We start from the raw sequence: 14924 nt of genomic DNA, 5'->3' as shown, positions 1-14924 counted from the left end.
TGTTTCAGAATTACTCTGACTGATATTACATGTCTGAAGGCTTTATGTTAGAGTTTCATGTGCTTTCCTAAGCCAAAGTGTACTCTGAAGCTTTAGGACTTCAAGGCTCAGAGGGAATTTTGATGTCTCCTTTCCCATTTTACTGCTTCTAGATCCATCCCAGGGATTCTGATGCATTTGATTGTAACCCTTGAAAATCCAAAGTGGAATTAGATCACCTACTAGAGGACTGCCTGAGAGTTCAATTCTTGTAAATTATATCTAGGCCTTTTTAACTTTTCTTTCTCGCCTCCTTTTCATCTGGGAAAAAAAAAATTATGTCAAGCTACGTTGGAGATTGTTTACTGAAAGACACCCCCAGAAGCGCTTTATTCTTGATATGTTTCTCGTCCCACAGTCTCTAGCTAGTTTTGACCCGAGGGGTTGGTTACTTCTCAGTACAGTCTGCTTAGAAGGATTAAATTATTTGCAGCACAAACCCTTCTCATTTGCAGGGTTGGCTTTTCACACGAATGATTTTCCACCTCAGGAAGTTGTCACCACTTCAAGGACTATAACAAATCCTACTTTATAAAGGGATGAAGCGGGTTTCCTAAGGAAGTCCCTATTAAAGAACACCAAGCCATCTATTTACATGGAATCATTGTTGTAACTTATGAGCATTTTTGCTGCCTCTGCTTTGGTATAAAGTGGAACAATATAGAGAGTAGCCAATAGTGGAAAGATGGCCCTCTACTATAAACTTTTTCTTCTATCTTTATAATTTATTTCTCTTGATTTATACCTAATGGACTTTGGCCATGATGTAGCATTTCATAAAGCTCCCCAATAGACTTCTCTTTGGGCCTTAAGGAAATGACTGGATTTTAATCAGTCACCCAGCATAGGTAATATAATGGCCATTTTGCAAAATTTGAAGCAGTAAAAAAGAAGACAGTGGAAAACAATTCTGTTTCATCTCTCTATAGCAAGCTCTGGTTCCCATGTATCCCGCTTGTCTCACCTGGAGGCTCTTCTTTGTCCTTTCTCCAGCACTTTGTTAGTGAGCGTAAATATGATGAGGATCTGGGACGAGTAGCTCGGTTCACCTGCGATGTAGAGACTCTAAAGAAGGACATTGAGTCATTTGGACAAGGTGAGATGGTGAGGGATTCTGGGTGCTAAAGGTGGTAATGAGAAGACCACCCATCAGAGACCAAAGTTGTGGCTTCTCCACTGATTTGTCTTTAATGCCTCTTGTGTTTTTGTTTGTTTGCTTGTTTTTGTGAAAAGTAATTCTGAGATACTTTAGTCACTGGATGCAAATTCTTTGAGCTCAGAAGATGGGTGTTTTCCAGCTCCCTAAATTTGCAATGTTCTGAAGCTCTGGAGTCAGACCAAGTTTGAACGTTGCCTTTATATTAACCTCTGGAACTTCATTTCACTCCTCTCCCAACTGGAGAGATAATGATATCTGCCTGGCCTGGCACAGAGTAGTTGTGCCAGGTGTGCTCCCCCTCCCCTGGCTTTAAGGGGAGGAGGAGCCATCCCTTAAGGTGAGAGCTTATAGGGATGCACCAGTTAAACCCTGAGCCCAGCTCCTTTGTTCTTTCTGTGTCAGTATAAAAGTAAGGTTGGACCTAGAGCAGTGATTGTGAATTCAACATCAGTCCAGGCTTAAAATCAAGAAAAATATGTAAGAGGCTGTTTTAAGTCATTGAATTCTGACAAAGTTTAAAGTGAAAATATTCATATTTTTCAGATACATTGGTATTTTGAATTTGGGATTATTTTTGCAGAAAGAACCTTGAGAAGATACATGTTATAAAGACTAGTTCTGTTCATATTTAACTAATCTTGGTTATTTATATCTTGTATCATACAAATTTTTTTAAAAAAAGCATTTAGCTTTTTATTTACCTCTTTCTTTCTTTGTCAAGTCACTACTTCAAAATGTTCCTGCATAGGAAACTGAACATATGGCCCATACTATTGTTCCTAGGCTTAGTCAGCTGCTGGAGCTGTAGCCAGGAGTTTAGTAGGAAATGCTGAGGAGTCATTAGTTGGTGGGGGAACGGTTTCTCCGATCTCACACTGTTCTCCTGTCTCTGAGCAGTTCCCTTACAAAGCAGTGGGGATTCACTAACTGGAATTTAAATAAAAACTTGAAGAAGAAAAAAAAAGCAAAGAAGTGGGGGTTTGGAAGGAGTGGAAGAAGAAAGCAGAGATTTTGCTTCCTGTTACCCATTTTATAAGCTTATCTTTACAACTACTCAAGCAGACAGTTCTTTGTCTTAAATTGCTTATTGTGAAATGGAGAAATAGGGAAAACCTTACCCATTATGCTCTTCCATCATATGACAACATACGTCTCGTGTTTTTGTTCAGTGTCCCATCCAAAGAACAGCTACTCAACCAGATCTCGATGTAGCTCAGTTACATCTGTGCCCTTGAGTAGCCCATGTGATGCCTCTGCTGCTTCCTCTTCCACCTGTGCCTCTGCAACCAGTCTTACAAGTGCTAACAAGAAAAACTCAGCACCAGGAGAGACGCCTGCAGCCATAGCAAACCCCAGTGGCCGGCCCTACCAGCCTCATCGAGAGGTAACCCAGGTTCCACACTAAGCCAGTTATGGAGGAAAGTAACCGGATCGTTACGGTCTAAATGCTGACAGCTCAGTACATTACCTTCCTCTCTCGATGCCCGTTCCACACCTATTTTGAATCTCTCCAGGCCCAGTTAGTTCCAGAGAAAGCATTTGGCACATTTGTTCTAAACCACCAGCTAGCTAGATTTCCTGTTGCCAAGACTGCTGACTTTCTGATGTTGGCGGCGATCCTAGCTATTGTAGGTAGTATTGCCTGGTAATTAGTCACACAGGGAGTCATGCACCCATCTCGAGGTAGAGAAGCACCACAGTGGCAGGTTCACCAGAGTGCATCTGAAGCAGCAACTCTATAGAAGCACAGTGTGGAATATATCAGGGAGGGAGAGTGTGAACCTGGTGGTGTTGGAGAACAAACACCAGAAAGTTGAAGCATAATCCATAGTTTCTTTTCTTGGCTTGAAGAAGATACACAAGATCAATTCAAAGCAGTGCTGTGCAGAACTGGTATTACATTGAAAGTAGAGGACAAAAATAACACCCCATGCCAGCAGCTTTCTGGTTTGTAATGTGAAAGATGTCCTGAATGTCAGAGCAGCATGATTTCATCTATGGTTCAATGATGTATAGCAAAACAGATTACAACGATGTCTATTTTATTACTCCAGATGTTCATTATCTTTACCAAGGGCTTGTGATCTGCAGAGTTCAGACATGTGATAAGATACTTGCCCAGCTAAAGAAAAGTGAACACCAGGTGGAGAGCCTAGGGGTGAAAGGTGGGGCAAAAGTAGGAAAGGATTTATTAATTCTGGTGCCGTGGCTAGGTTGGATTGGCTGACAGAATTTTGGGAGTCTTAGCGATAACTGAGTCCCGAGCATGGGATACCACAATTTAAGCTTTTGGAATACTCCTGTAAGCTGAACTGGAACAGACAGGGTGCCATAATGCCAGAGTGCTTTAAACATTGTATTCTTCTTTCCTCAGGTATTGCCAGGGAACAGACGAGGAGGACAAGGCTACAGGCCACAAGGCCAAAAGTCCAATGACCCGATGAACCAAGGGCGACATGACAGTGTGGGTCGTTACAGAAATAGCTCATGGTATTCATCTGGTTCCAGGTATCAGAGCGCTCCAACCCAGGCATCAGGAAACATTAGTGAGCGGGGCCAGGCCCATTCTGCAGGGACCAATGGAACTGGAGCGAGCATGGAGCCCAGCCCACCCAAGTCCTCATTCAAAAAGGGGCTCCCCCAACGCAAACCTAGGACCTCTCAGCTTGGGGCTGTGAACTCTTGAGGGCAGTTCCAGTTGGCCTCCCTCCTCTATCCCACACAATTCAACTTGGTAACTGGACTTCTTAGGAAACTTATAGTTAGATGTAATAACAAAAAGAAGTTTACGCATATCACTTTTTATGCCATTCTAAATATTTTTGGTTTCTTCTCTCCTCGTTTCCTCTTTTACTGTTTTTGGAGGGAAAGGTGTTTATTCCCTTGACCTTTCCCAATGTTATGGATTGATTCTGATGGGTCATTTCCATCAGGAATCACGGGCAACTGATGCCAGGTTTCCCGAGGGTCATCAGTGCCCTTCTGGGTGCACCTTTCAGTTGCCGGAAGAGGCTTTCCTCAGCCCCTCCCTCTGTACAGGCTCTCAGGGGGAGGTGGGTCAGGGCTGGGCCAGCTGCCTTGCCAGCCGAAGCAGAAGCCACACGTCCCAGTCGGTGCCCTCTACACGACAGTGTAACCAGGAAGTGCAGCGAGGGGCTTGTGTACCGTACTGAATTAGCCCGAGAAGGGAAAATTCAGTTGGTGAAAAGGAAAGAACACTAGAAACTGAGAATCTGCCTCTGCTCCCAGAATGTGCTTGAGATTGACACTCAGATCAGGGTTTCAGTCTCCTGCTTGGCACCGTAGCTTCACCTGCGGTCTCTTCAGAATGCCCACAGCCTCGTTTCCTGTCACCTTAGACTGCAGACCAGTCTAGGGAAGTCTACGGGAAAGTAGCATTTAATTAAAGGAAAAAAAAAGTATTTCTTTGTTTCAATGTTTGAAGATTTTTGTTGTTATTGTTTCCCCTTGTTCCTGAATCCTACTCTGATCCTCAACCACATTTATAGCAATATAATTAGTGTTGATCTAAGGTGTTACCCATCAAAAAATGGCCACGGCCTTTATAGTTGAATAAATAAAAACAACTGTGTAAATGTTCCCATCTTTGTTTCACAGCAGCAAATGCCTCCGTTTCATTATCTGGTTTTCTTTGGGCCTCGTGGGGTAGAGGTCTCTTGGGCAGCTTGTTTGGGGGGTTAAATTAAGGTGGCTGCTTCCTGAGTCATTTGTCCACCGCTTAGCTTTGGAACCAGATGAAAATGTGAAGGCCAGCATGAGCAAATGCAGCTGTTGTTGTGGGACAGGATTCATAGTATAGGGAACAGTGACTTTCCAAGGGAGGCATGCCAGTTTTGAAAAACCACCGTTGCCAATGGCTCTCCTGGGCTACCCTCTCTCCTCTGCTGCCTGCCCCTTGACAGGAGTAGTGAATGTAACGGTATAATTGAGCTACTGCATGTTAGCAGGTGGCACTGGGGCCAGACCCCTCCACCCCACACCGCCCCCAGCATCCATGACTGAGTAACAGCTGAGCTTTTTCCTTCTCCAGCATTTGTCCTCTGGAGTCTGAAGTCCAGGCTGTAAGCGGCAGTGGTGCAGAACTTCGCTGCCTCAGGGCTTCCCTTGGCTCTTCAGCTGCAGCTGAGCTAGCTGCTGCCCGGGTTCAGGTTGGGTGAACAGATTGAGAGAGAGAAAGAAAGAGAGAGAGAGAGGAGAGAGTGTGTGTGTGTGTGTGTGTGTGTGTGTGTGTGTGTGTGTGTCTCGGTAAAAAAAAAAGTAGTCAAGGAATACTGGGAAGCCATTTTCTAAAGGGCTGATCACCTTATTTTGGGGAATTTGTCCAGCAACACCCATCAGCCCACTGAGTGTCAGTGAAAAGCCCTGCCTTTCTGATTAATTGCTTCCCTGTAGTTTATAGAAAAATCCAGAGATTGAAGTAACCTTGAAGGATTATAAGGTCTATCCCTGTAACCAGGTGAGATTGTATTTAACCTCCTAGGTGGACGGGAGGCCACATGTTTATCAAAACCACCTTGAAGAGAGGTGCCTGGCTGGCTCAGTCTGTGGAGTGTGTGACTCTTGATCTCAGGGTCATGAGTTCCAGCCCCACAGTGGGGGGAAAGATTAGTTAAGGGGAAAAAAAAAAAACCCACCTTGATGTTGAAATTAAAATATCATTATAGAGAAATATTTGAGGATTTTTTGTATGATCATAAAATGTCATACCAAAATTACACCTTATTTTTACATTTTGGTTTTAATTACAAATTAACATTTTTTTTCTAAAGATTTTATTTATTCATTCATGAGTCATAGAGAAAGGCAGAGACACAGGCAGAGGGAGAAACAGGCTCCATGCAGGGAGCCCGACGTGGGACCCAATCCCGGGTCTCCCAAGACCAGGCCCTGGGCCAAAGGGGGCACTAAACAGCTGAGCTACCCGGGCTGCCCCAAAATTATCATTTAAAATAGCAAATAATTAATAAATAAATAAATAAATAAATAAATAAATAAATAAATAAATAAAATAGCAAATGCAGAAATATAAAAGAAAAAAGTCAAAGTGAGGCGCCTGGTGGCTCAGTTGTGAAGCATCTGCCTTCCACTCAGGTCATGATCTCAGGGTCCTGGAATCAAATCCCACGTGGGGCTCCCTGCTCAGCAGAGTCTGCTGCTCCCTCTCCCTCTGTGTGTTCTTGCATTTTTCCTCTAGCTCTCACTCTCTCTCAAATAAAATCTTTAAAAAGTGGGCACCTGGTTGGCTCAGTGGTTGAGTGTCTCCCTTCGGCCCAGGGCGTGATCCCAGGGTCCTGTGATCGAGTCCCACATCAGGCTCCCCACAGGGATCTGCTTCTCCCTCTGCCTATGTCTCTGCCTCTCTGTGTGTGTGTCTCTCATGAATACATAAATAAAATCTTTTTTTTTTTAATCTTTAAAAAAAAGTTAAAGTTTTCTACCCTCCCATTCTATTCCTCAGAGTAATTACTTAGTAATTTGGCATTTATCCTTATAGATCTTTTTCAGAGCATATACGTGCACATACCCATGGATACATAGGCTTTTAATTTTTTTTTTATAAAACAAGGATACAAGGGATCCCTGGGTGGCGCAGCGGTTTAGCGCCTGCCTTTGGCCCAGGGCGCTATCCTGGAGACCCGCGATCAAATCCCGCGTTGGGCTCCCGGTGCATGGAGCCTGCTTCTCCCTCTGCCTATGTCTCTGCCTCTCTCTCTCTCTGTGACTATCATAAATAAATTTTAAAAAATAAAAAAAACAAGGATACAATATGCATTTGATAATTCTCTTTAAAAATAATATATCTAAGCCATAATTCATTTAGGATTTTGTGTTGTAGATGTTCTCCTAAATTTGTCAGTTGGACTTTTTTCAGTGAAGAGAAGTTAGACTTAAGTTTGAACCGTACAGCCCATTTCTTGCTCCCTGTAATAGCTCTGAGCTTCCCAAGAGAAGGGGGCTCCGCCTGCTGTGTGTTCCAAGACAACCTGCCTAATGGTCATTTCCCTTCCTTTCTGCTTTGCTTAGGGATCAGTGTCTTGCCCTTTCCCAGCCTAGGGATAGGACTGAAACTTCAGGTGGTTTAGTTCTGTCAGTTATATGCCACTTGAGAGAGAAAATTTAAATTAGCCTGGCTTCATTACAAACACCAAATACTTCCTAAGCCCCTTAATGATGGCAATTTTAAAAATTCACTTTTTAAAAAAAGTTGTTTTTTTTTTTAAGGTACAAAAGGATACACGATGGGAAATAATAAATCCTCCCCTACCTTGTCCCACTCCTCAGAAGAAATCACTGATAAATTTCTTATATATCTTTCCACAAATTTTTTAAATCCAAACATGCAAATATATATTTTTCTCTTTTACATAAATGGGAATCCTACTATGCCTACTCCTCTATAACTCGCTTTTTTCACTTCTTTTATAGCTAGTATTTAAGAAAAATCAATATATATAAATGGTAAACAATAACAACAACTAAACAGTTTAAAAGAATATGTGGAGAAAAATAAGCCTCCACCCCACTCTGGACTATTTGTCCCTTCCCCAGAGGCAGCCACTAAGTTTCTTGTATACCCCTCCGGAGATTTTCTATACTAGCACGCATACATCATAAGAATGTCCACAACTTATGGGTACCTGGGTAGCTAAGTTGGTAGGGCCTACTCCAACTCTTGGTTTCTGTTCAGGTCATGATCTCATGGGTGCTGGGATCAGACTGTGTCAGCCTCCTCGCTCAGTGGGGAGTCTGCTTGGAGATTCCTCCCCTCAACCCCCCTCAAATAAATAAATCTTAAAAAAAAAAAAAAGTATACAACTTAGATCTCTTTCCATGTCAGTATTCATAAATATACTTTGTTCCTGCATGATATCCCATTGTACAAACATAATTAGTTTAACCCATCCCTAATGATGATTTTGGTTTTTTGTTATTACAAGTATTGCTGAAATGTACATTTTATAATACAAATACAATTTTTACTTGTAAGGGTATGTCTTCAGGATAGATTCCTAGGATGGAATTGCTGGGCCATATAGTTATTCAAAGAGTCCTCTTAAAGATGCATGGATTTACACTCTCACCAACGTTTGGCAGTGCTTTGTACAGTTGCTAACCTAGAAGCTGAGGAGAGGTAAAGATAAGTAAACCACAGCCCTTCAAGGGGCGGCTAAACTAGTTGGGGGAATGCCTGGGTGGCTCAGCGGTTGAGCGTCTGCCTTGGGCTCAGGGTGTGATCCCAGGATCCTGGATCAAGTCCCACATAGGGCTCCCTGCAGGAAGCCTGTTTCTCCCTCTGCCTGTGTCTTTCTCTCATGAATAAATAAATAAAATCTTCTAAAAAAAATAATAAACTAGTTGGGAGCTGACACATGCAATAAAGCAACACGAAGTAGTAATGTTGCATGAAGGAGCCCGCCTGTCTGGTGTGAGCACAGTGGAGGAAGCACTACACTTAGGGCTGGGTCCTCTGCTTACAGTACGACTATACCAAGGAACGGTCAGGCCTTCATTCCATGGCTTATGTGTAGGGTGACCTCATGTTTCAGAATCCCAAACCAGAGTACAGTCATGTGAGCATGAATGTATGTATAGGGAAAAGCAGGATAAACTATTTTAGGTTGGGAGTGACCTGGAGAAGCCAGCCAGCGTGCATGATTAGGTCTGTGAACTAACCTATACTTTTGGAGATCAGTGAAGTAATGACTTGTTGCTCCCCGCCCCCCGGACATTCTGCCATTTGACCTAACAAAATGAGGATTTGTCTGGCCCGATTTATAGGGTTCATCCCACCTTCTTGTCCGACGTGATGGGGGTTGTATCCATAAGGCAGCACACGTGGAAGAAAAAGCTGTTCAAATCAGTGCATATTTGGAGGTCACCAACCGAGACGCTGTTTTGTCGCTGTTCTGGCCAGTTCCGAGTGCCAGCCCCAACCCTGGTAGCCAGAGCAACATAACTTCAGTCAGGCTGGACTTGTGCTTGCATTAGCCACCTGAGCACATTCTTTCTTCCCCTCAAACACCGAGGCTCCGACTGCGTGCTGGGCACTATGCTGAGTTCCGAGGCAAAGATACATGGTTCCAGCTCTGTCCTCAGCCACTTTCTTTAAACTCCTGGAAGGCGTGCATGGTGGCTACGAGTGTGGGAGAGTGGAAAGGCCCCAGACTTTTGAGACAATACTTGATTTTTTTTAAAGATTTTTTTTAAGGTTTTATTTATTCATGAGAGAGAGGCAGAGACACAGGCAGAGGGAGAAGCAGGCTCCATGCAGGAAGCCCGACATGGGACTCGATCCTGGGTCTCCAGGATCACACCCCAGGCTGCAGGCGGCACTAAACCACTGAGCACACCCCCGCCCCCCGGCTGCCCAGTACTTGAATATTAATTCTGACTTCACAACTTGCTAGCTACAGACCGAGGAACCTTGGGCAGATAACATCTTTGAGCCTCTCCCTGAACTATAACGGGACACAGTGGCAGCTACGTCACGGAGGGGTGAGAACAGGTGGCTAGCCGGGGGCTGCGATCGCATCAACGCTGCGCCCTGCGCTAGCCAGTGCCAAGTGGAACACTCACTCACCAGAACGCCTTGCCTTTTCCTTCTGGCCTGTTAAAGCGTAGAAAGACGTCTATCTCCAGCCGCACGGACCTATTAACCAAAACAGAACAAAACAAAGAGTCGCCTATTCCTTCTGTAGCTTTCCTCCTGCGTGCATACCCGCCCCCAGGGGTGAGCTCTGTACCCCTCTGGCCTGCCAGGAAAGCACAGCGTCCCCAGGTCTCTGAGCTGGGGGCTGGGGGGCCAGAGACTGCCTGCGGAGCTGACCCGGGTGGGTCCAGCACAGCAGCATGCAGGGGTGGGGCCGGAGGTGGGGCTCCCAGGGGGCAGCCAGGGAACCTTATTTCCATCCAGGTGCTGAGGCAGCTTTGCTTCCTACTTTGCTCCTCACCAAGGGGGAGACGCTCTCCATTACCCGAGGATCTTTCTGGGTGAGGAAACTCACCCACCATCACTACCACCAGCACAACTGTTCTCCAGCCCGCCGCCCCTTCACTGCCGTCAAAACAGCAGGAACAAATACCACCCACTCTGGTTCCTCAGGGAGAAGTCAGGTCTCCTTTTTATGTCTCTCTTCAACTTAACCCAGTTAGGCTTTCTCTATAACTTGATTTCAAACAAATCCGTTTTTCTGGTATTGCTAGAACACACAGATTGAGATGGAGATTTCCCAGACTCGCTCCCTTGCCTGCCACGGGGGCAGGACTGCAGTAGGCCTCCCCTCCCCTCCCCCCTCCCCCACCCCCTCACCCCACCCCACCCCACCCGGGGCCTGTGGGGCCTGCAGTCAACTGCAGCAGCGTCTTCCCACCACCACCACCACCACCACCACCACCACCACTGAGGCTCCGGGCGGGCTGCTGTGCCCCGTGGGCACGCACTACAGGTCACAGTCTGAACGCTCATCAAAATGACCATACTGTCCCCTTTGAATAGGCTGTTCACCCAAGGACAGGACAAAGCACCCCAGCAAGGCGGCTTGGTAACAATCCGTCAACCTAGTCAAATCTTGATTCAGATCTGGTTCCTCCGTTACTAGCCCGCGTGATACACAGCAGCTTCCGTATCTGTAAATAAAACCATGGATCTTCCAGGATTCTCCTGTTTGAAAATTTATTATGGTTTACTCACACGAGCTAGGATCCTCCACTAACAGAAAAGGAATGACCCAGAATGAGACAGCCAAGGAGTGGCCAAGTACTGGAGGCCTCAACATTTTCCAAAATGTTTGTTTGTTTTGCTGGAGACGGGGCACCTTCGGTGAGGCTTCCTCCTGAGCCCAATTCCGTGTTCCCAGCACCCAGGGCCAGGGCCCCAGAGCACTCTGGGGGACTTGGATACCAACCCCAACCACCTGCTAAGCTCACCCCAACCCTCTGAGGAGCGATCATTTCACAAATGAAGAACTGATGATGCTCTTGGAGATTAACACCGCCCATCCCTGTCCCCGCCAAGGTCACTGGCGGCAGAGCCAGAATTCAAATCCAGGCCAGCCTGACTTGAAACCCGAGGATTTCCCGCCGCTCAACTCAGCTAGGCGGAGCCTGGCCACCCCGGCTGAGCGAGCCCCGCTGGAAGCGGAGCTGGGGACCTCCAGAAAGGAGGGAGGGCGGGAGGAGGGGAGGCAAGGGGAGGGGCCCGGCTCCGTTCCTCGACAGCCACCTGCTCTCACCCCCTGCACAGCGACTGACTCCGCCTGCGCTTTGGGGGGCGGGGTGCTTTTTCCATCTTTTGTGTCAGCGCTTTTCCCCCTGCTTTGCTCTTCCCTTCTCCCCTAGTTCCTTTTGTAGATAATACTCCCACAGGCCTCCCACGGCAGCTCCAAAATGCAGCCTCCTGAGTCTCTTCCTTTTGATAATGGCTTTGAGCTGTCTCTGAACAGGGCTCCCCCTCAACCTTCCCTTCCCTGTGACTCCCAACCAAGGCCCAAGGAGTCAAGAGTTGGGGGAACGGGAGAGGAAAGAGGCTTACGGTGCTCCCTGATCTCCCAGTCACCCCCTTCAGTTCTCAGCTCCTCCCCAACCCCATCTCACCGCCTCCTAGATGTGGGGCCCTGCCCCCCCAGAGTGTCTATGTGTAGGGGGGGGCGTGGAAGGAGAAGGCCTGGGAGGGCCCTATAGGCCAAGCAAGTCTGCCCCGAGGGACCAGGTGAAGTGGAAGGGGGAGGAGAGCTGAGGCCGTCCAACCGCCTGAACACCTGCCTCTGGGCCCAAAGGGCACTTAAATCAGATTGGACTGAAGGCCTCAGGCAGTGTTCACACCCCTACGCCATACTCATTCCCACAAATTCTTTGAAGGGGGAAGGGGTTTCAAGACCAAAACATTAGTTTCATTCTGCTATAAGAGAAGTGATCATAACATTTGATAAAAGTATATTTTTTAAAGATTTTTTTTTTTATTCATGAAAGACACAGAGAGAGAGAGATGCAGAGACACAGGTAGAGAGAGAAGCAGGCTTCACGCAGGGAGCCCGATGTGGGACTCAATCCCAGGACCCCAGGATCGCAGCTTGGACTGAAGACGGGCGCTAAACCACTGAGCCACCCAGGCGTCCCTAAAAGTATATTTTGTGGTACATTTGGGACCAGGGCACCAAAGTAGTGACACAGGCACGGTGCCTGGAGCTGCTGGAGGAGGCAGTGCATCTTAGATCTCTAACCTCTCTGCCTCAATCTTTCCATCTGTAAATTGGCAGTTATAAGGCACTAGTTCATAAAGTTATGGTGAACATTAATCCAAGTAGAGCACGTAGCACGGTGCTTGGCACAAAGTTAATGTTCAGTAAATGTGAACTATGTATAAATCTTTGCAGCACCCCACATTCCCTTTACCCCCTGCTCTCCCTGACCCCAGGTGTCTGCTTTGGGTTTGTCTTAATACCCAAACCATCGCCTTTAAAACCAAAATCAGCCTAGGTTGATAAGGTGGAAGCCTGAAACTCTGAACACTTGGTGCTTAAATGGGTGACTGGAGGGCCACCCGGATCTGGTGCGCAGCCCTGGGTAACCAGTCCCCGGGAGTGGCCACACAGCCAGCCGGAGGTTCTTTCTGGGTCCCCAGTGGGAGATGGCCATGCTGGAGCGAGGCCGACTCTGGACCTGGGGGTGGACCGGCAGGGCTGGGACTCTGGTTCTGCCCATGCCCAGGCTGGGACCTCGGTTCCCTTGAGCAAGTCTCTCTCCTTCTCCCGTTTCTCCCTCTGCCTCTGTTTCTTCATTTGTGAGTGGAGTGTGAGTAGTATCCAGCTTGCTCACTTCCCGGGGCCCCTGTGCAATTCAAAATCAGACAAACATTTACCTGATGCAAATGTCACGCTCGCTCTTCTAAGTCCTTTACTCCTGTGATCTTCCCAACCCCCCTCTGAGGTAGTCATTATTTCTTATCATTCCCTTTTCTAGACAAAGAAGAAAACGGGGTCCCAGAAGGAAAATCACACAGGCAGCAAATGGCAGGGCTCTTGTCAGACCAAGTTGGGCGCTTTCCACCACCGCCTTTGTCTGGTCTGCCAGCGGGCTGACTTCTAAGCTGCACCCTCTCCCAGCAGAATGTGGGAACATCAGGGAGGCTGACTGTGGAGGTGGGTGCGGGGCGGGGATCTGCAGGCTCCTTGGGGTCAGTCTTCCCGGGAGCAGAGTTCCAGGATTCGGGGGACTTGGGGAGGAGGACCCTTCTTCCCTTTTCTCCCCAAGCACCAGCTCATTTAGATACAGGTGCCTGGGGCTCGGCCCGGGTCGCCGGGGAGGGGCGGGCGGGGCCGGCGACAGTCCTTGCTTTCCGACGCGGGTGGCAGTGGATGTGTCTCCTCCAGGGGCGGGGGTGCTGGGCCTCCCGCTTCCCTCCGGGAACAAATTGCTGTTTTGGCCTCGGCGGCTCCTCTGGGCGCGGGCGGCAGCCGCGCTCGCAGGCAAATCGTGGGAGGGAGGAGGAGCGGCGCTGGCAGCGCGAGGCCGGGGGACCGCGCGGCGCGGCGACGAGCTGCAGACCGCCTGCCGCCGGGCCCTGCCCCCACCCCGCACCTGAGGGGGCCCCTGCGGAGCCCAGTTCCCCGCGACCCGAGGGGGTGGCTGCGCGCGGAGGCCGGGCCCTGCCACTCGCCGCTCGCACGAGCCTGGGAAGTTCTCCCGGAGTCTGACCTCCTGCCCCGTCCGCTGCACTTGCAACCTGACCCTCCGGAGCAGCCAGAGAGGCCAACGGTGGCAGCTCGTGGAAACGCAGGGCAACCTGGGGTCGGGACTACCAGGGCTACCCCGTCCCTCCCAGCCTTTGCACACGCACACGCACACGCACACGCACACCCCACGGGCGCTCGCGGAGGGCGTCTCCACCTCACTTCCAGGACTACCCTGACAGCTCGTGCCTGCAGCTGCACCTCCCAGTGCGGAGGGTCAGGTCGGGGTGGGAAGGGCCTGAGCCCCAGCAGCGGTGTTGAGACCCCCCCCCCCCCCCGCTCCCCTGTCCTCTTAGACTTCCCGGTACAGTTGGGGTCCCCGTAGGGGCCGCAACCTCCGCCTCCGGTTGCCCAGCCCCCTTTCCCACTACATTTTTCTTCGGGGGGAGCGTCCTCTAGACCCCCCCCCCGCGCACAGCCCGCCGGAGCTCTCCTGCGGTCCCTCCGGGGGCGGACAGTCTGCGCACCCCCGTCCCCGTGCTGCAGAGAAGGACGCCTCGCCCCGGCGCTGAGTCAGCCCGAGCGGGACCAGGCGCTCGCCGGTCTCCTCCGAGGGGCGGGCGGGGCGGCTCGCGGCGGCCGCCGGGGCGGGGGGCGGAGGGGGGCACCGGCGCCTCCCCTGCCCCCACCGAGGCCCCGAGGGGAGGGGATCCCTGGGCGGGAGGCCTGTCCCTTTAAGGAGGCGGCCCTGCCTGGGTGTGCCCGTCTCCATGGTTACCCCGGTGCAGGCGGCGGGCGCCGGAGGGAGGGAGGAGGGCGGGAGGAGGGCGGGCGGCCGCCGCGTCTCCCCGACAGACGGAGGGAGCTGCGGGAGCCCGGCGCCGCGCGGACCCGAGCGGGAGGTGCGGGGAGCGCGGCGGGCGGCGGGCGGCGGGCGGCGAGCGGGGCCGGGGCTCGTGGGCGGCCGCGCGCCATGCTCGGGGCCCCGACGGCGGGGACGCCCCCTCGCGCGCCGGCGGCCGGCCCGGCCTGCGAAC

The 14924-nt window shown here is 49.8% G+C and overlaps 1 protein-coding gene across 1 annotated transcript in view; it reads left to right on the top strand.

The window, feature by feature from the left end:
- SPATS2 (spermatogenesis associated serine rich 2) overlaps nt 1-4802 on the top strand; it is a 149369-nt gene extending 144567 nt beyond the window's left edge. Inside the window, exons 11-13 of the mRNA XM_026000253.2 lie at nt 1033-1135; nt 2368-2582; nt 3573-4802. Coding sequence (XP_025856038.1) covers nt 1033-1135; nt 2368-2582; nt 3573-3884 — 630 coding nt within the window. The 3' untranslated portion in view covers nt 3885-4802. The remainder of the gene's footprint in view (nt 1-1032; nt 1136-2367; nt 2583-3572) is intronic.
- Nucleotides 4803-14924: the final 10122 nt, after the last annotated feature.

This window comes from Vulpes vulpes, chromosome 8, assembly GCF_048418805.1.
Source record: "Vulpes vulpes isolate BD-2025 chromosome 8, VulVul3, whole genome shotgun sequence".
Classification (NCBI taxonomy): domain Eukaryota; kingdom Metazoa; phylum Chordata; class Mammalia; order Carnivora; family Canidae; genus Vulpes; species Vulpes vulpes.
This window is presented reverse-complemented; position numbering and strand designations above follow the sequence as displayed.